This window comes from Haemaphysalis longicornis, unplaced genomic scaffold (assembly GCF_048455015.1).
Source record: "Haemaphysalis longicornis isolate Haplotype H1 unplaced genomic scaffold, Haemaphysalis longicornis Haplotype H1 scaffold_10, whole genome shotgun sequence".
In the NCBI taxonomy this organism is placed as follows: domain Eukaryota; kingdom Metazoa; phylum Arthropoda; class Arachnida; order Ixodida; family Ixodidae; genus Haemaphysalis; species Haemaphysalis longicornis.
The window spans coordinates 42422509-42444605 of NW_027526204.1; the positions used below are offsets into that span (position 1 = coordinate 42422509).

A 22097-nucleotide genomic window follows, 5' to 3' on the forward strand; every position below is an offset into this window, starting at 1 on the left:
ATCTTAATGTCAATGGTCCAGGGTGGAGGCAATCAATTTTATGTTGTAAACGGCACCTTGAGTCGGCATAGGCAGAGCATTCCAGTAATATGTGTTCAACAGTTTCAAGTGAACCACAATTGTCGCAATATGGGCTTGATGTCTGGCCGATCCGATGTAGATAGGAATTTGTTAGTGCTGCATTAAAACGAAGTCTATGCAGCAACGTCTCCAAGTGGCGGGGTAGACGCTCTGGCAGCCGCATTCTGACATATGGGTCTATGGAATATAAAAAGCCGTAATGATGCTGCTGCAAGGACCATAAACGGTTCCTTTCCGACAGAGCTAGGGCCTTCGTCATTGTGGCGGCATCATGCTTCGTGAAGAAAATATTCTTTCTTTTTCTCATTTGTAGGCCCCTGCGGGCAGCCTCGTCCGCTTTCTCATTTCCCATGATGCCGCTGTGGCCTGGGAGCCATTGGAAGGTAACGCGATGTCCAGCGACGTATGCCAGATGGTGCAAATAATTTACGTCACGCTGGAAATGGTCGTGAAAGCTGAAACAGCTAGCACGTGGTAAGCTTTGAAGTGCTGCTCTCGAATCAGAGAAAACGGTCCAACATGTCGGCGGCTGGCGTAGAATATACCGAAGTGCTTCTTTAATCCCGTAGAGCTCCGCCGACGCAGGCGAAGTCCGTCGCTCAAGCCGATATGAAAATGCTTTTTCACTTGATGGAATGAAAATTCCCGAGGAGCTGCACTCAGGTGTTGCCGATCCATCGGTATAAATGTGAGTAGTTGCCGAGTAAAATCTATTAATGTGTGCAAGCGTCATTTGTAGCAGGCCAATTTGAGGGATATGTTTTTTTTAATCAATTCCGAGTATGAATGATTTTATCCATAGAGGCGTCAGATTCCAGGGCGGGAAGTTCCGTGGCATGGTCGGTGGTGCTTGAGTTGGAATTGGGGCATTAATACTTTTTATTGTTTGTCCAAAGCTATAATTCGGATTTTGAACGGCAATACGGGACAGGAAATGGGTTCGTGCATGTAGCGTATGCCTCAAATGAATGCGGAGCGTTTCTTGGAGCCGTAGCACGTCCAAGGGGAGGCAACCTGCTTCAGCAGTTGTCCCAGAACATGACGAGCCTTTCGGAAGTCCGAGGCATTTTCTGAGGCAGTTATTTCTCGCCGCCTCCAGCTGTCTTTTGCTTCTAGGTGTCAGTTGCTGCAGGACAGGAAGGCTATAGCGCAACAGGCCATCCACATACGCCTTGAACAGCAAAACCATGGAGCGGCAATCGCTACCCCAGTGGCTGCCAGCAAGATACCCAATAATTTGCGATGCTGTTGATATTCGCTTCCGTAGCCTCTGCACTTCAGCGGCCCAGGAGATGTTTCTGTCTAAGAGAATACCAAGATATCTTTGGGTCCGTCTGTAATGCAGAGGCCGACCAGCCAGGATTAAGCGATATCTATCCATGCATTTGCGAGTGAATGCCATGGCGACGCTTTTTTCTGAGGAAAGATGGAGTCCTTTAGGCGCCAGGTACGCAGATATCTTTGCAAGCACCTTCTGAAGTTTGTTTTGCGTTACCCTCCGGGATTTTGATGCACTCCAAATACAGATGTCGTCCGCATAGAGAGTGATCTTGACGCCACGGGGGAGAACCCGCTTCAGGTGGATGAGCGTGAGATTAAAAAGTAAATGGCTTAATACAGCTCCTTGAGGTACTCCTCTTTTTATTTCATGATGTGATGTTGGGCCTTCTGCCGTGCACATGAACAGTTTTCGTCCTTCAAGGTAATTTGAAATCAATACGTATAACCTTCCGCCTAGTCCAAGCGCAATAAGGGATGATAGTATGGCATCGTGATAAATGGAGTCGAACGCTGATTTAACGTCTATTATGTTAACTTAGGCATAAAATGTGACAGCTGCACAGGGGGATAACCCAAAGTGGACGCCAATTTCGGAAAATCTTTTATTAAACAAGCTCTGTGCTTCTATATGTTATGATGCCGGTGTGACCGGCTGGCATGTCATCTGATTAGGGATGGGTTGGAGCTAACATACCAACAAGAGTTATTCCCGATTCACTGAGACATCGGGTTTTAATTGTAGGCCGTCGCAGTACAACGGTAGCACACATACTGCCCGTATAGCGATAAACCTTGTACATTACACTGTTTATAATAGTGTTTTTGAGCATGCCACCATAACTAGATCTCCAAACGCAATCTGGCCTACAATTACGGCTCACTGAATATCAGTTGTCTACGACGACTGGATTTTCAGCCTTTGGCTATCATCTAAGCTTCGTGAGAACTGCCTGAGCGTCATCCGCGACTGTTGATTTTGCGACGTACAGTACGTTAATTAACATAGAGAACGAGCTGGTCTTTAACTCGCCTAGGATGCACTAAGTACGGCAATGCTGTTTTGCTTCAAACAGAAAAGATACCGGCACACCCTCAGCCCAGAACTCGCAGAGGACTTCCGGGCCCTGAATTCGGCAGACGTCCAGCTGTACGAGCACTTCAAGCGCCGCTTTGACCAGAGGGTTCGGGAGTTTGGACAAGAGCGCATGGCTCGTGAACTGTTTCTGCTGGAAGAACGAACGCGATTCTGGCACCGGCGGTGTGTTAAGGAGGTCTCAGCACTACAGACGAGTGAGCCGGAATACAAGCTGTATTACTGGATAAGTAACAAAGTAAGTCTGTCGCCCTATGCTAGAGAAGATTCTTCTTCTCGTGGTGATGTTTGCCAAACACCTATAACTTCATTTACTGGATTTTTTTCTGAAAGACTGAGGTTAGCTTTTGTACCGCTCCTTGCGTTAACATAATACAGCTGCGCCTTTACCAGATGGCCGAAGACGTTGTGCAGAATCACAATCTCCTGGCGGACTCACACCAGAGAGAGTCCAAAATCTCTACTCCTAGGTGAACAAATTGTCCCTCTCCCTCTCTTACTCCCTCCCTTCCCCCACTCTTTCTCTCTCTGTCTTTCTCTATCCATCCTTTTCTTTTCTTTCTTCTTAACATCCCGGACTGTATTCAAAACGAAGCGTGCAGCGCCTTTTAAAGGGACGCTGAAGTGATATGTAAACATTGCGGGATTACTAGCGCAAATTGTAGTCCGGAGTCCCCAGGCCATGGTTCGACCACTCTGGGCGCGTTTACGCGATTTTATTTAGTAGAAAAATTAATTCGAAAATGCCGTCCTCCTGTCTTTACGCTCGCCCATTTTCTGTGGCGTTTTCGTGTGACGTCGGGAGGAGCCGAGGTCGCAATTGGCTGCGCTACTGCACGGCTCCCCGGAAGTTCAGACAGAGTCAGTCGGCCCAGCGTTTCGTCCGCGGGCCACCGACAGGTCGTCGCGATTCGTTCGCTCAGTTGAAACGAAGCCAGGACACGTTTGTGAATGGAAGAATGTGCCTTTCTTTACTTAGTTAGTTTGTACACTGCATCTAGCTCCAAGTCAAGGTCGCTTGACACAAGCGCTGCACAAAAGCACATGCGACGCTTCGCTGACTGGTACGCCAGTAGGAAAATATAAGGCCTCTTGAAGGCAGGAAAAGAGTCAGCGAAGTCAGTATAGGTACTAAGGAAATAAAATCAACTGATATTTTTACCGTAAAGCGTAAAACTAGGGTGCGGGAAGCACTTTTTTGCGTTGGGCGAACAAGCACAGCGGCCAGCAGCACGACTACGCACCTGCGAACGCTTTTCCGTCTAAGAAATGCAATCGCTAGACGTGAGATATTGTGGAAACTTGGATGATGCTTACTGAACGAGCGCAAAACAACAAATAGTCAGCTAAGCTGCTTGGAATGCTAAAACTAAATAGAAGTGTAAACTGGTTATACATTATAAACCTTATATTTCCAAGGTCGGCATCACTCGCCCGTGGCCGAGTGGTTTGGAGTGCTAGGTATGTCAGCGCAAGTGTTTTGCAAGTCACAACTTCGAATCCCCACGGGTACGTGCTTTTTTTTATAAGTTAACATTTTCGTTTTCCGCCGATGTTTTCTATACTGAGTTCACCTTTTTTTGGGCCGAAACGTTCATTGCACCACGAACGAGTTCACAGAACGCGCGCAGGCTGGCAGAGGCGCGCTAGCGAGTTCTCGGTGGCGTGATGTTGCCATAAGCACCGACTGCTTGCGGGTAGTGGGCACAGGCCAGAATCAACACACCCTTGGCCTGGTGCGAACACGCTTTTTACGATACAGGGATGAGTGAGGCAAGCTCCAAATATAGGGGAAAAGCGCATGGCATGTGAGCGTCTGCGGGGACGCGGAGGGCGTTCATGCACTGCGTATCCCTCGGCTAGTGAACGCTACGATTCCAAGCCGTCCTGGGAGGCTTATCTTATGCATTTTACAGCCGACAATATGGCAGAAGCGCGGTGCGATGATTACTGAGATATTGAGAATGCCCATCCAACAACGCCATTGGTTGTGTTTTACAGAACCGAAACCGAAACCGAAAGTTGTTTGATTGCTAACCTTGGACATCGTCCAATCACGGTGCCCTCTCCTCCCAATTCCCAGCTTTAGTTGGTGCGGCCCCCGCAAACCGCGCATGGTAGTTTTTCTTCTTTCGCGCTTTGTGAAATAATTACCGATTTGTCACACGGATAAACAATGAAAAGTGGGCTAATTTGAGCCAGTCTACGCAGTGCAAGCAATAACGGGAGCTTGACAAATTCACTTCAGTGCCCCTTTAACACAGTTGTGCCAGAGAAACCGACCGAGATTTTCCTGGAAACGCTCTTCACAGTGTATAACTGGGACTTATCAGCTTCTCAATAACTTGCTATGGCCTTGTAAACTGCTGATTGATCTTTCGAGTATGATTTAGTGAATTCCATCGTCGCTAGTTTGTTGTCTTCAGTCCAGACATTTATGCCTCGTGGGCCATGGTTTGTCTCTGTGGCCTGCATACGTGTCATCAACAATGTGGTATTTATACATTCTTAGGTACTCTGTTGTGTTCGGTATCATGTTGGTTAGCGGCGTTTCTTTCTACACCAACAATAAGAAGTGCTGCCAAATTATGAGCCAGCGTTAGTCTTTTTATTCCAGATAGCTCACAGTCGCACTTAGGGACGACAATGCCATATGTATGACTGCGTGGTAACAGCCAAGGTATTTCGACATTTGGATGATTGGATGTTAAGCCCAGTTGTGAGTACAGTGGGGTCCAAACTGGTACCTTATTCCCGAGTTTCTTGGTGTCGTGTTTGCGAAGATGGGTAGATGATTGTGTAGTGTTCATAACGCTGCGGATTGCTTGCTGGGTGCCACTTTTTGTAGTAGGCCTGATGTCGTTTTGGCGTGTTGGCAGGTTCTGGAGGTTACCGACTGCATATGTGCATATTCCGCCTCAAAGCCACTGAATTTGATGAGCTCTTGGTTGTTTCTGGTGCTAAGAAAGTACAGACACCGACATTTACACAAAATGTACCCAGTTTATTTCTGCACATTGAAGGGGGCAATGACTAAGTGTTCTGCTGATTCACCTGCTTCGAAAAGGAGTTTACTTACGGGAGTCATCCCACCAAGATAGACTTGAAGTCTTGCTTGTCGTGCTTGTACCAAATAAACAATTTATATGGCGCTTGCATGCCCTCAGCCGCCCTACTCCTTTCCTATATATTTTAGAAAGTGTGTCATCAAAGGTCCTGTTAACAGTCGCAGCCATATGTCGTGCGTCCTTACTTCTTCCTGCGTAAAATCGCCTTTTCTTCGTCCCCTCCTGCCTCGTTCACCAGTAGCCCGCTCTCGTTGCCTAGTCAATTTTGTTCCGTTTATGCTGACTCTGAGGCGGAACATATTTAGAATGGCAAACGGAAAAAGTCAGAGATGTTCTGCAATATCAGCTTCAGTACCTGGACGGCTGTTGCCTACCAGAGTTTTAAAGGAAAGTTTATGAAATGTAGACAGGGTATAAATTTGATGATTCGCTTTTCCCAAGTTGTCCTGCATTTGTAACACTGATTCCATGGCCGGTGGGGCAAATAATCTCAATTTTTCTGTGTTTAAATTGTGCCATTGTGTAAGCATTTAGTGCAATTTATCTGATGCACCAAACAATTTTCTCATGTACTCATATTTCCTGTTGACAATTGTACGTTGATCAAACGAATTACTTGAAGAAGACACGTGGTGCGTCTTACAAGATATTCGGAACCCCCGCCTTGCTATGTGAGAAGTTTCTCTGTTTTGAAGCTGCTATTGCTTCTTGCGAATGCAAGATATTTTGATGAAAAATGTAGTGTGGTTCGGGTCTGGCTCGGACTATCCTCTACACGCGGATGCCGCGTGTTTGCCGCCCACGTGGGAGGCAGGAAAAACCCAAAGTAAGCGAGGCCAATATACAAGGGGGTTTATTCCCAATCCATCCTAGCACTCCTGTTTTCTGCTTCGTCGACGCGTCCCGCGTAGCTCCATGAGTCGTTCGACTCCGGCGCTACTGGTGTACGAGGAAAGGAGGACGGATCCCGGGTGTTACGCCGGCACATGGTTCAAGCACCCGCTTGCGTCGAGCGCCACTTTCGAAATTTCTTTTCCAGGCAGGCGCATCCCTCAACCTGGAGCGCGCCGATGCGGTGGTGCCATCTCACGGGGCGCAAGCAAACACCGACGTCACCACCACTCTGTCGAAGTTGTTCGCGCTGCTGTCCCTAAGCCCCTGAGGCGTCTCGTCTGCTAATCGCGTACGGAGTCGGGATCTCGGATTTCCACAATTCCCACATTCATCCACTTTAAATACTCTATGTACTGGGCGCCACTTGAATTCAAACAGAGCAGCGCTGCACAAGAGTCGTTTCCTAACCTCAAGTTAGGAAAGACGCGAACAAATGTCTCTCTCATGCGAATGTTGGCCATATTGTAGCGGTCTCTATTACAGTGGCGACGCGGTCAATCCCGCTGATGCTAGCGCGAGACGGGACTGGACGAACAGAAGGACGAAGATCTCTTGCCGGTGCTCTTGCTCCAGCTGGGTCGCCATTTTGACTCTCCGTGTGCCCAGTAATTAAAAGTGCCCCCCTTGTTTTATGCACACGCTACATTTTTGGTGGAGGGTGCGGGTTGTGACTCCGTATGCGTCCAGAGGATAGCGTTGCTGGAGACGAAGCGCCTCGCCCGGAGCTGACTCCTGTTCACCAACGCACCAGTCGTCGACTCCAAGGTGCTTCACCCGAATTCGGGCTGCTGCAAGCGACAACCAGTGCAGCGAGAACACACATCATGACCTCAACTACGACGCAGACCGACTATGCCATCCCACGTCAGTTCGTCATCCATCAGCGAACGCCGCCAATATTTAACGGCGATGTGTTTGAGGAGGCTGAGGACTGGCTTGACCTCTATGAGCGCGTCGCGCGCTTTATTGGATGGGATGCAGTGCTAAAACGGTGGCAAGTGTATCTCTCGCTCGACCACCACGCGAGCACGTGGTTTGAAAACCACGAAAGGGAGTTCCCAACCTGGGACGACTGTCGCAATAGGTTCCTGGCTGTCTATGCAACAGGCGACCGCAGGGAAAAGGCAGAAGCTGCGCTTCACACCAGAAATCAGCGTCACAATAAGAGCGTGGCACTGTACTGCAAGGACATGTACCGCCTTTTCACACGCGCCGACCCTACTATGGCTGAAGACAAGAAGCTGCGACACCTCATGCGAGGTGCGAAACAGGAGCTCTTTGCCGGGCTTGTACGCCACCCTCCGCATACCGTCGCAGAATTTATGGCAGAAGCCACGGCAATGAAGAGGACACTGGAGCAGCGCGCCAGACAGTATGACGGCAATTTCAGCGTCACGCCAGCGGATGTGCTGTCTGCTGCATTGGCCACCAGCCAGGATGCCCTACGGGAGCTAATTCGTTCTGTTGTGCGGGAAGAACTCCGTATGTCCCAAGTGCCTACGGCTTCGCCAGCCTGTGCCTATCTCGCTCAAGTGGTTAGAGAGGAAGTAAGGCAAGCTGTACGAGAACCCGTGGAACTGAATCTGCAGCCGCCTTCGTTCTACTCCGCAACATACGCTCAAGCTCTGCAACAACCCAGCGCGTGTGCTGCTGCGAGTGTCGCCACTACCATGTGCACCCCGCCTGATGCGCACGTAAATGGCGCCGTTGGTCCCCGTCAGCCTGTATTCCGGTGCCCTCAACTTGCGTACCAGGTCACACTTCGCAAGACGGATGTATGGCGTGCACCGGATCGCACTCCACTGTGTTACCACTGTGGAGAGGCCGGCCATCTCTACAGGGTGTGCCCGTATCGCCGTGCCGACCTTCGGGGTTTTCATCCTGATGCTCCTTGCCCAAGGAACGGTGACCGTTCCAGCGAAATCAGAGAGTATCTCTCCAGGCGGCAACCTTCCCTTGTCTCCAACCGTCAGGACGTCGGATCAGCGTCGTCGTTCCGTTACCGGTCTCCAAGCCCTCATCGCCTATCCAGCTCACCTGGGCGTCGCTCGCCCAGCCCGCGACAGGAAAACTAAGATCAGCGACCTCTGGAAGTGCGGTCGCTGAACGGGCTTCAAGCTAACATCCTCCAACCTGATCTCGACGACATTCCGCTGAACAGACACCGCCGGCCAGTTCTGAACAAGCAGCCACCTCCGACATGGCTGTGACGATCAACAACTGCGACGTTACTGCGCTTATTGATACAGGGGTGGACTACTCAGTCATTAGCAGCAACCTGGCACAGGAGCTCAAGAAAGTACTGACGCAGTGGACAGGGCCTCACGTTCGCACAGCGGGAGGGCATCTGATTCCTCCAACAGGCCGCTGCACAGCTAGGGTTGGCATCCGGGGCTACTGTTACGTCGGCGAATTCGTCGTACTTCCACAATGTTCAAGAGATGTTATACTAGGTATGGATTTCCTGCGAGCGAACGAAGCTGTCATCGACCTGCAGACATCCACAGGGACGTTCTCGACGAGAGGCGCCATCGCCACGAATGACCCTGCAGAAGTCTGCGCCCTCCGCATGGTTGACGACGATGTGACTGTACGTCCGCGAAGCAGTGTCGTGGTCTTCGTAAGGGGAGACGCATCTGATAACTGTGAGCGCCTAGCCGAAGGGAACACCAATTTGCTCTTGGAAAAAAAATTTGCGTAGCAAGAGCCCTTGTACACCTGCGGGATGGTTGCGCACACGTCCTTCTGACAAACGTAGGGAACGAGGTCCAACACGTTGCAAAAGGAACTGCCATTGCTTTCCTGCATGATTTTGATCAGTTGGGAGATTTGTGCACCGTGGAGACAGGAGGACCTGAAGCTTCGGATCCCAAGGCCGTTTTGGAGTTGGTACACATCTGTCCGGATTTGCCACCGACCCACAAGAAGCAGCTCACAGACCTCCTGTCGAACTTCTGCGATTGTTTCTCCACGTCGTCAAAGGTCCGACAAACACCCGTCGCGAAACATCGCATTATCGTGGACGAAACCACAAAGCCCGTGCACCAGCACCCATATCGCGTGTCCTACAAAGAAAGGGAAGCCCTCCGGAGCCAAGTAAAGGAAATGCTTCAAGACGACGTAATTCAGCCGTCGAAAAGTCCGTGGGCGTCTCCTGTGGTGCTGGTAGAAAAGAAGCACAAGACCCTGCGCTTCTGTGTGGATTACAGGAAGCTAAATAGCATGACCAAACGAGACGTGTACCCTCTTCTGCGCATATACGACGCCCTGGATCGGCTGCGCAACGCAAAGTATTTCTCATCATTAGAACTCAAAAGCGGATACTTGTAGATTGAGGTCGATGTGCAAGACCGGGAGAAAACAGCGTTCGTCAGACCTGACGGACTGTATGAGTTTAAAGTGCTCCCGTTCGACCTTTGCTCAGCACCCGCGACATTCCAGCGAATGATGGATACTGTCTTAGCCGGGTTAAAATGGCAGTCATGTCTGGTGTACCTCGACGATGTCGTTGTTTTCTCCGCATCCTTCGAAGAACACCTACGTAGACTGCGACTATAAAGCCGGAAAAGTGCCGCTTTGGGTACAAACAGCTGTGTTTTATTGGCCACGTTATCAGCGCGGAAGGAGTGGCCCCAGACCCTGAGAAGACGGCGGCTGTAGCGGGCTTCCGAAACCAGCTGACAAAAAAGCTGTTCGGCATTTCCTGGGACTCTCGGCTTATTACAGACGCTTTGTTGAGAATTTTTCGGACATCGCAGAATCCTTGACACGCCTGACTAAAGACGATGAAGCATTTGTGCGGCAAGAAGAGCAAGAAGGCGCTTTCAACGACCTGAGAAACCGACTACAAACAGCTCCGTTTCTTGCTCATTTTGACGAACATGCGGATACCGAAGTACACGCAGACGCCAGTAATGCCGGTCTCGGCGCGGTTCTCGTGCAGTGGCAGGACGTTGCTGAAAGAGTCCTGGTGTACGCAAGTCGCACACTTTCCAAAGCAGAGGACAATTACTCCACAACCGAGAAAGAATGCCTCGCCGCAGTCTGGGCCATCAGCAAGTTCCGGCCATACCTCTACGGTAGGCCGTTTAAGCTCGTCAGCGACCACCACTCGTTGTGCTGGCTGGCACACTTAAAGGACCCATCTGGGCGCTTTGCTAGATGGAGCCTTCGGCTGCAGGAGTACGACATGAAGGTCGCCTACAAGTGCGGACGCATCCATAACGATGCCGACTGCTTGTCCCGAGCGCCTGTCGACTCACCAGGCCAAGAAATAGAGGTGGATATACCGTTTCTTGGAGCCGTCAGCACGTCCGAAATGGCCCAACTGCAACGAGCTGACCCAGAGCTGCTACTCCTTATCCAGCATCTGGAAGGTCGTGAGGTTCGCATACAGCCAGCTTTAATCCGCAACATCGCCTCCTTCAAGCTCCGGAATAGCGGGCTTTACAAACACAATTTTGGAAACAGAAACGAGGCGTTTCTACTCGTTGTGCCGTCGGCCATGGGTGCGGAAATCTTGTATTCCTGCCACGACGAACCTTCACCGGCCATTTGGGTGTCAGCCGTACAGTATCCAGGATTCGGCAAAAGTACGTCTGGCCGAAACTTTTGCAAACGGTCCAGCAGTACGTCAGGAGCTGCCGTGAGTGCCAAAGAAGGAAGACTCCACCTTTGAAACCGGCAGGGCTTCTTCAGCCTATCAAACCGCCTACAGCACCATTCCAGCAAGTCAGTATGGACCTTCTTGGCCCATTTCCGACATCAACAAAGGGAAACAGATGGATAGTGGTAGCGACAGACTACCTTACGCGCTATGCGGAGACAAAGTCTGTAGTGCGGGCAACGTCGGCTGAGGTTGCGGAGTTATTTATGAACAGCGTCATTTTACGGCACGGGGCCCCGCAGGTCGTAATAACAGAAAGAGGGACAGCCTTTACAGACAATCTCATGCAGTCTATCATGAGGCTAAGACCACCCATAGGCGAAGGACAGCGTACCACCCGCAGACCAACGGCTTGACCGAGAGATTGAACAGAACCCTCGCTGACATTGCTTTCCATGTATGTCGACGTCGAACACGAAACATGGGATGACATTCTAGCTTACGTAACATTCGCCTACAACACGGCAGTGCAAAAAACTACAGGACTGACCCCCTTCCAATTGGTTTACGGTCGCGCGGTCACGACGTATATAGATTCTATGCTGCCCGTCCAAGAGGACGGATACAATGGTGATGTCGACGACTTTGTAGAGAAGGCGGAGGAAGCTCGACAGCTGGAAGGACAACGAATAGAAAATCAGCAGCGTGTCGAAAGACGCGCCGACGTACTTTGTTCTACAACCCCGGAGACGCGGTGTGGGTGTGGATGCCAGTACGTCAGCGGGGCCGATCCGAAAAACTGCTTCGCCTGTACTTCGGGCCCTACAAGGTGGTGCGTCGGATTAGCGACGTCAACTATCAAGTCACACCGGATAGTAAGGCGCACTCCTCACGGCGGAAGTCAACTACCGAGGTCGTGCACGTCGTACGAATGAAGCCGTATTACGACAGAGACTGTTCCCGCTCATAACGGCACCCCGCCCAACCCCCAAGCCAAGGCCAGTGTCGAAGCTGAACTCTTCGCTGACGACTCTATGTACTTGGAGACAGTGAGCAGCTGCATAGACACCATCCGGATCCGAAGCCATCCTCGCCTCGTAATATACCACGGCATCGGGACGATGCTCTCAGAAGAGGGGGGTAGTGTAGCGGTGTTTATTACACTGGCGTCGCGGTCAATCCCGCTGATGCTAGCGCGAGACGGGACTGGACGAAGAGAAGGACGAAGGTCTCTTGCCGGTGCTCTTGCTCCAGCTGAGTCGCCATTTTGACTCTCCGTGTGCCCAGTAATTAAAAGTGTCTCCTTGTTTTATCCACACGCTACAATATGATGCCGTCACCGCGAAGATCGTTTGACAAACCCGCAAACGCGTTCCACTGGCTACTGTCTCTCGAGGATGGGAAGCACAGCGGGTTGGCCGGACAAGGAGAAGCCGGAAGTCACACCCGAAAAATGCGAAGGTCACGTGCTGATGCGATCCCTGCTCCCAGCTTGAGGCGTACTCTCTCTCAAATGGCGGATTCCTCCGCCTCCTTTGTTCCTTGTCTGCGTCGGCGGATCGTCTTCCCGAACGGCTGAGGGAGTTGCCCCGCAGGGCAGTGGCACGGGGGGGGGGGGCGGAGATTATTCGTATTTGGCCTGCGGAGCTAAAACTGCTCAAATGTGAGGCATTTGTCCTCGGAAATTAAACAAACTAGGTAGTTGAAAGTTTTGAGTGGTATTCTCTTTTGTTGAATCTTTGTATCAATTTTAGTTTACGTAGTGAAGACAGTTCAGTATGAAAACCGCCCCGTAGTGCAGCAAAGTAACGCATTCTGGTATATTTTGAAAGCCAATTAAAAAAACGTCGTCCTGGATTTCTTCAAACCTTCACAAATGAAAGTCAAGCTCTTTATCAACGATATAAAAGCATGCTGCACTATGCTTGTTGTTGTGCACCTACAAAGCGCGAAATATGACCTTGTCAGGAGGTTTGCGGTGACATACCCAAGCGGTTTGGGAGAGGCTTACGACCGCAATGTATGGGAAGAAACGGCCGTTACAAAGAAAAAACTATTTAGCATTGTGGTGAACACGCTTTGTTAAAATTCCGAGTGGAGAAAGTAGCCAACGGTTTTACAAGTTAGCACAACACCCAAAGTGAATCGTTCAAACTAGCGCACTCGCTCTTATGGACTGGATGCATCTCTTCATGCGCTGCTCAATGTTGTTGTGTGCGCGCTGTGTAGGCCCACTCGCATATACGGAGTTGGTAAGATCAGATCCGTACCACTCGGGAGTGACCGTGCAGCACAGGCTATGCCCGAGATCAGTCTAACTTCAAGTGTCGGGGGAAGTGTTCTGGCGGAAATACTGAGGGATGGCGGCTAAACTTCCTGCTTAGCTTCAGAAAGATGTGATCGTATGCTTTCCGGCAAAACTAAAAGTAATAAACAAAACATATACCCATGACATTAGCCTTAGCCCCTGTGAGCGATAACGAAATCAGGCGGCTTTAAAAATCACCCTAGCTAGGAACAGTTTCTGCCTGATCATCCCCTTCGGTGATTCACGCACATCCACGCGCCAGGGGAGGCTAATAGCCCAAGAGTAGTGAGGAGCGCGTATTTTGTGCCGATTATTTAATAGCGCATATAAAAATTACCTCAAGAAGGAACTTCCCGAGTGTTAAAGAACTGAGCACTTGAACAAATCATTTAGTTCAGCCGACTAAACAACATGTACATCTTGGCCTGTATTGATGGCCGCTAGAGCGTTGCCGCCCTGCGACTGTTAGATGTCAAAACGCTTTGGTTGCCGCTAACCCGCTATTGACCACTTGAAGCAGCCTCACTGCCCTCCTGCTTCATGCTCAAGTGAACGACAGTAAAGACGTACGGTCTCGTCGGTGCTAAGAGCTCTGCAGTAGCATACGGTGCCACAGAGATCCTCGGGAACCAGTTCATGTGTACTTCCATTTTTAGGAATACCCAATTCCACAAGGGTGCTTTTTCTGAAGTTTAAAAACAGCGCGAGTACCACATCACGGGACTGAAATACATACAGTTCGAGCAGACGGATAATTTGCAGTCTTGGTTCATTGCACACATTTTTGTGTCACTCCGTGAGTCCGCTGTTTTTGTCCTAAATAATACGGCAACCATCTAAAGACCAGAGATCAAAAAGGCCAGGTGTCGACTTACACGGGTGAGACCTTGGGAGTTGATAATTATAGAAACGGCCTAACAAGGGCTCAGAACACGGAGCTTCAACATGGGGTTTAGGTGCAATGTTCTTTATGCGCATCCAATTTCTACAAAGCATGCTCGCCGCAGTGTTTATTAAACATTTTTTTTTGCAACGGCCATTTCTCGCACTACGTTGCAGCCGTAAGCTTCTTAAAAACCACTTGGTTATGTCACGGTAATACAGCCAACAAGCCAGATTGGCCGCTTTGTAGCTGAAAAACAAGAGAAATAGTGCGAAATGTTTTTGAAGTAGGTGATAAAAACCAACGGTGGCTTTAATTTGTGAAAGGTTAAAAAACTTTGAAGGTGACCTTTTTTTGGCTTTCAAAATATTCCAAATGCCTTACGTTCCTGCAGTACAGTGCCTTTTTTATATTGAGCAGTCGTGACCACAAACTAAAATTGGCACGAAGATTAAACAAGGATAGAGGAGCGCCAGTAAAAAATATCAATTACTTATCTTGTATAAAGTCTGAGAAAAAAGTCCCCGCATTTGAGCAATTTTCGAAAAAGTTTTCAATTTTGGAATTTTTGTTAAAAGAACTTTGGTCTGCATGTCAACTACGGATATGTTAAATCACGTGAGAGCAAAGTGTTTACATATGAAGAACTAGGGTGATAGCTGCTGGAGTTATTATTTAAAACGGTAGAAGTTTGCAGTTTCCATCGTAGAGCCTAAGCGGCAGTGATCTAACCGGCTTTGGGAAATTTTTTGAGAAAGGGAAAAATTTTTTCCACAAAATAACTTCACATATGTTTTCCCCTGTGCATCAGAAGCTATACATGAAAATGTCATCAAAGGTTAAGCAGTCGACCCGACACTCCCGTCCGATGTCTCGTAAAAAACCCACAAGACGAAAAGCATTTGCTGACATTTAGCGGTTAAGGCAGTACTGCAGCACGCAGTCTGTCATGCTTGAGAGAGTCACACCAATTGTTGAGTTTGGTATGTAAAGTATTTTCCCAGAGCTTCTGCCGACACCCTAGTGGCTTTATATCTACCTGCCAGCGATTATTTGTTGTACGCTCTTTGCCCTCAACTTAGCAAACATTTGTCATCTCTTTGACAGTTCACCTTTCTTCTCAAGTCACAAATTCCGTACCATTTCGCTTCGCCATCTTGGAACTAAAAACAGAGTTACCTTGTCTACACCCTTGTAAGCTTAAAAATTCAACGGTTCGGAATGGAAACTTTGCATCTAATAATTCCGAGTGATGACGGAGAACGCACAGTCCAGAAACACACCGCAGACGTGTTCTTTAAAGCGAGCGGGTATTGTGATTGGAGCCTGAATTTGCGAGGGGTATTTAACTTCCTTCCTTTCTCAAGTTTTCTGAAGACCTATATCGTGTTTCTCTGTCATAAGATATATTGTGCGCTCAAGCTCAGAAGCCATTATGGCGCTTCCACTGTTATCCAGCGAGAGAAAAGTAACAATGCTATTAGGAAAACGCCGTTTTGATCAGAAATGAAATTTCAGAGATGGTTCGTAAAAACAAAAGAGGGGTGCGAACGAAAGTAGCCTATAAGCTACTGAATGTCATAATGACGTCTGCAGTGTATCTCCACGAAAATAAAGTTTATCCATCTCTTGCTCACGGTATCTCTGTGTTTCCCTAACGCTGGCCTCACCTCTGTTGATCTCCCGGACCATTACCTTGTCCCGGTTGTCTTTCCGCATTCACACTCTGAAATATGGTCACTGATCAGATCGCAATTCTGACCTCACGTGGGAGTGAAAAAAAATCAGTTGGGAAAGCTTACATGATGGCGTACCCTCCCGAGTATGCCACCTCCAGCAGCAAATCCTCCACATTATGACGATGCGATTGCATACTAGCCGCAAAGTCTTTGTGACTCTGTCTTTTTGTAATATTCTCGCAGGTGCTGATGTACCATCCCAAGAACGAGAGCACTGAAGAATGCACACGGCTGATGCTACCCGAAGTGGTCTACACAGAGCGCCTTCGGAAAAAACAAAACCGAACTAAGGTGGTATAGGGCGTATCAAAGAACCGGTACTTGCCTTGTCGTTAGTGGCGCCGCACTCCGATCGTCTAGGGCTCCCACCTGACTACAATGCGTCGTTCCGGAATACTGGTATTTCTGGCTTGTTGAAGCACCTCTGCGACGCATGCGGCTAAAAGGAGGAAGAAACCGGACGTTTTGATTGGCTCCTAAAACGACTGCCAGCGACGTCAAAAGTTGGGGACATTTGGGGAAGTTGTGGAAGCGAGTAGGCTTGTTGTAGACTTACGTGTCGCCTCCTGGGCAATTCCCGGTAAGAAGCTGACTACTGGCGTTTAGCAGCAGACGACGCAAGAAAGGTCTGGAATAACAGTCGCTTTATTTTGTAATTACGTTAGTTTGGACGCGTGTCTTTATTTTTACGAATTCGGCGCTCTCCTTCCTGACCGTGAGCATGGTGTTGCCCCGAGTTTGTCCTGCACTTGTGCCTTTTCTCTTATAAACTTCAACATTTTTTTCCTCCGCGTGGCCCTGTTATTACTGCTGCCGCACCAAGCAATCACCAGACTTGGAGTACGTCTTCTTCATTATTTCTCCGACATTATTTCTCCGACATCTTTGCGGTTAAGTTTCTATCGTCTCTCAAGAACGATGAGAAAATGCAAGATTTCCTGGAAGCGCACGAGTGTACCAAGGAGAAAATTACTTGCAGCAAGATAGTGCAGCAAGGTAGCGGTGCGGGAGTTTACGCCAATGGTCAACGGCGCCGACTTTGGCTTTCTGCTACTGGGGGAACTTATTGCTATGCGGAATACTGTATGGTTTACTAGTGTGGAAGTTTTGTGACCGAACGCAGGAAGTCCTGCTTGTGAGGCGGGGACCGCAACAACTGACAAAATTCTTGCTTTTTTTACTTGTTATGGACGCGAAAATATGCTTGGAAGACAAGTAAAGTCATGAGGACGAAGGGAGGTACGCATGCGTTACATTGAAGTTCACTCCAACTCACCAACGTTCAAAAGAGGGAACCAGTCACGTGATTGTTTCATCGAACTAGCCGTACTGTTTTACCACGGCAGTTGTTTAAGGTTCACCTCTCTCTTTACGGAACGTTAACAGAAAACTATCGTCAATGGCGAAGAGGAGAGAGGGATAATGCTAGACCAAGGAGGGCGAGGGAAACTGGCGAGAAGGCAAGCAGCCCATGCTCGTCAAAAAATGTGGTGATGGAGTTCCCGGATATGGAACCTGGCACCTTAACGCCGTGGAACCGCGACTTCTCGAAAAAGATGAAGCTAGTGATAGCACGTGATGCAGTGGTTCGGTTATAGCACTATTACCTGAGATCTAGATAACGGTGCTATGACTGAAGGAAGCTTAGGGGGATGTCAATGCGCAGACGAGGAGGCTTGATCACGAGAAAAGTAGCACCATCCGGGCTGAAGCCTCCTTGATGGGGAATAAACATTTATGTGAACTATCGATCTCAGGACGATCGGACTGTTGAGGGCTATTAAAATACAGCATATGTAGCTTTACGCATTTTCAGCTCGGAATGCTGTCCACCACACGTAGAGAGAGAGAGAGAGAGAGAGAGAGAGAGAGAGAGATACAGAGAGAGAGAGAGAGAGAGAGAGAGAGAGAGAGAGAGATACAGAGAGAGAGAGAGAGAGAGAGAGAGAGAGAGAGAGATACAGAGAGAGAGAGAGATACAGAGAGAGAGAGATACAGAGAGAGAGAGAGAGAGAGAGAGAGAGAGAGAGAGAGATACAGAGAGAGAGAGAGAGAGAGAGAATACAGAGACACGTGGGCCAGATGGGCAGGTGTCTGAACACAAGGCTCAGAGAACACAGTAACAACGTCCACAAAAGTGTGAGAGGGCACCTAGGCCTTAAGAATGGAAGTGTGAGCATTAGTGAAGATTATTCGTTTGCAACGCGTCAAGCAAGAAGAAAACTCGTTGAATTTGGGAAAATAAGCAACTGCGCATTCAAACTACGGTACAAAACACTTCACATGAATGACAAATGCTATGGGTACAGCCATACCGATAAGAAAGTGTATGAACATCTTTCCCGCAACGCGCAATCTACGTCAACCTTTAAACCTGATAATGAAACTCGTTCATCGGCAGCTCTGGAGGAACGATAGCGATCAGTCAGGGGCAGTGGCCAAGCGCATGCGCAGAGCAAACAGCTCTCTTTTCTTTTTACGAACATAAGAAGTGCTGTGCCGAAACGCGAAGATCTCAACTTCGTCATTGACTCATGTGATGCCGATATCGTAATTTTAATGGAAACTTGGCTGTCTTCGAAAGTAAGTAACAGTGAAATTTTCAGCTGCAGCAAAAGTTTCAATGTTCATCGTCGTGACAGAGGACAAAGGTGTTGTGGAGGCGTTTTGATCGCAGTTGAGGATAAGTTCAGTTCTTTTGCTGTCCATACTGCTTGTGATTTGGAAATTCTTTTGGTGGAAATAGACATGTACTTTAGGAAATTTATTTTGGGTGTTTGTTATCGCCCCCGTCATCCACGTCCACATTTGTTGATGAACTGCATGACGCTCTTAATAACATTGTCGTACGCTTTCCTACTGTTCGTAATATTTTAGTCGGCAACTTCAATTATCCCCATATTGTTTGGACCAACGTACCTCCCCAACTTAGCATTTTTTCGAGTGAGTGCGAGAGCTTTCTTCGTTTGTGTGCCGATTTCAATCTGTGTCAGCTTGTCACTCAAGTAACCCGCATTAAACCGACGACATCAAGTACTCTAGACCTTGTACTAACTACTTTGCCGTGAAATGTGTCTCCGATATCTCATTTAGCGGGATTAACTGATCATTTTTTTTTACATTTCACTCTTCATTTCCCCGTAGATTCCCGTTCAACCCATCCGAAAAACAATTAGAGATTACAAAAAGGCTGGTTTCAGTTCCATGAATAGAGAACTTGGCGTTTTTTTAACAGTTACTTGATTGATTTTTCGCAGCGTTCTGTTAACGATAACTAAGTTAAGTTTAGAGAGAAGGTTGCAGAAAAGTTTGTTCCGGTTAGAACGGTTATCTCTAGTAACCAGGAACCATGGTTTAATAAGTCTCTGAAAATACTCCGCAACAAGAAAAAGCGCCTGTTTCGCTCAGCCAAAATTTCGAACAGTAAAACACGCTGGGATTCTTATCGAGCTGCAGCTACCCAATATAAAGAGGCGCTGAAAGATGCAAAACACAGGTTCTTTATTAAAACACTACTCAATATGCTAATGAATAAACCGAAACAGCTCTGGAACATCGTTAATAAAAGGACTAAAAAGCTTAAATATAAAAAAAGCTTAAAAAAGTGCTAAAAAGAATAAATAATCAAATGATTGAGCAGTCCCTGCTGAAGAGTTCGCCAATGTTTCTAATGCTGTGTTTTCTTCTGCATTTTCTACTTGTAATAATTTCAACTGCTACCCTCATTACAAAAGTCCTCATGAATGTTCCGTGGAACTGATTGTTTTTGATATATGGTGTTGAGGGTTTAATTGGTAAACTGAGAATTTCCTCATCATGTGGTGTTGATATTATAAACGAAAAGTTTTGGCCAATACTAAAGCGTACTGTTGTACTATCTTGACCAAACGTTTATCGCATTCACTTGAAACATCCTGTATTCCCGATGAATGGAAGGTCGGGAAGGTGGTCCCGCTGCACAAGTCTGGCGACAGACATTCTCCGAATAATTATCGACCGGTGTCATTAACCAGCCTGCGCTGTAAGACAATGGAACACGTAATTTATTCTCATATTGTAAATTTCTTGGAAAGTAACTCATTTTTCACTAAGTTTCAACGCGGGTTCCGAAAATCGTTTTCGTGTGAAGCGCAGCTAATATGCTTTACGCATGATCTTCATACTGTTCTTGATCGCGGGTCAATCACAGACTGCATATTCCTCGATTTTGCTAAAGCGTTTGATACAGTTCCTCACGAATTATTGCTTTTCAAACTTTCGAATCTGAACCTAGACCCAAACGTACTTGCATGGTTACGCTGTTTCCTGACTAACCGTTATCAATTTGTAAATGTTAATGGCACTATTTCGGCTTTTTCTCCAGTTAATTCAGGGGTTCCACAAGGTTCAGTTTTGACACCACTGTTGTTTTTAATATACATAAATGATTTACCAACTAATATTTCTTCATCTATCAGCCTTTTCGCCGACGATTGTGTAATCTACAGGGAAATGTCCAGTGATTCTGACGATATAGCACTTCAATCCGATGTTGACCGTGTTTTGCAGTGATGCGAGGTCTGGCAAATGAAACTCAATATTAATAAGTGTAAAAGCATGCGCGTTTCTCGAAGTATTACCCAAGCATTCTCTTACTCTATTAACAATATTTTTCTTGAAGATGTCCTGTCCTATAAATACCTAGGCGTGCACATATCATCTACCCTGTCCTGGAAAACTCACATCGATTATGTTGTTAACAACACCAAGCGTATCTTAGGGTATCTTCGGAGAATCTTTAATCAGGCTACTTCTTCTTTGAAATTGCTTCTCTATAAAACATTAGTTCGTCCAAAACTGGAATATGCGGCCACTGTTTGGGATCCGAACAGGTTGTGCCTCTGTTCTGAGTTAGAAAGCGTTCAAAATCGAGCTTCGCGTTTCATACTTTCAAATTATCACCGCACATCCAGTGTTACATCTATGAAAGCAAGCCTATCTTTGCCTCTTCTTAAAAATCGCTGAAAAGAGTTTCGTTCATGCTTGTCCCATAAGATTTATTATTGTAATCCCATCCTCAGAAGCAGGCTACTGTCCAGTCCATCTTATATGTCGTCCCGGATCGACCATCAGCACAAAGTTCACGTTCCATCGGGTCGCACAAACCTGTTTCAGGATTCCTTTGTCCGCAGCACTTGTGCAAGTTGGAATCGCCTTCCTGGGTCCGTAGCTGAAATCGGCAATGTGATTGCTTTTCGCTCAGCCATAACCAACCTGTTTTCATAACAAGATGTTTTTTGTAATGTTTATTGTTGTTTTGCTGCTTTTGTCTGTATTGTGTATTTCCCACTCCCCTCTGTAACGCCCTCGGGCCCTGAGGGTAACACAAATAAATAAATAAATAAATAAATAAATAAATAAATAAATAAATAAATAAATAAATAAATAAATAAATTGTAAAGGAGATGAATGGTACAGGCGCTAGTGAACGAAACGCGATAGTGCGCCAGACTCCGCAGCCGCGAAAGCAGCATCGACAGTGACAACAAAACGAAAACCACCGACGACGAAGACGACAGGCGCGCGTCTGTGAACCCGCTCCATCTTGGATAACGGTCATTAAAGGCCTTTCGTCAGCTACCTTGCATTGAGCAATACATCCCCTTAGAAAATAAATAAATAAATAAACAACAAACAAATAAATAAATAAATAAATAAATAAATAAATAAATAAATAAATAAATAAATAAATAAATAAATAAATAAATAAATAAATAAATAAATAAATAATTAAATAAATAAACTGCCGAGACTGCAAGGGCAGCACCGAGAAACGCACTCCGAAATTTGACGAATGCAAAATCATTCAGCGTGATTGTGACCAGTTGACAAGGGAAATGGTGGAGGCTGCGGAAATTGGTAGGCTAGGCGAAGATTGCTTCAGCGCTCCTTCCATAGCCCTGCCCACAAAGGAACTTAATTATGTACACATGCGAAACGAAGCGACCTAGCTAGCCATCTCAATGTACACACACGTGCTGAGTGCGGGGGGGCTCATAATCATTTTGGGGTCTGTTTTGAATCTCATGGTTGTCATGTTTCCGGCACAGTTGATATAGATCACTTATCGGGTCGAATGTTTCATCGTAGGTGTGTGCATGCGTG

The 22097-nt window shown here is 47.4% G+C and overlaps 1 protein-coding gene across 2 annotated transcripts in view; it reads left to right on the forward strand.

Moving 5' to 3' along the window:
• LOC144158409 (galactosylceramide sulfotransferase-like) overlaps positions 1 to 21387 on the forward strand; it is a 45956-nt gene extending 24569 nt beyond the window's left edge. For both annotated transcript variants that reach the window (XM_077689282.1, XM_077689283.1), the window contains exons 6-7: positions 2436 to 2693; positions 16137 to 21387. In XM_077689282.1, the coding sequence (XP_077545408.1) occupies positions 2436 to 2693; positions 16137 to 16253 (375 nt within the window). In that variant the 3' untranslated portion in view covers positions 16254 to 21387. The remainder of the gene's footprint in view (positions 1 to 2435; positions 2694 to 16136) is intronic.
• The last annotated feature ends 710 nt before the right edge of the window (positions 21388 to 22097 follow it).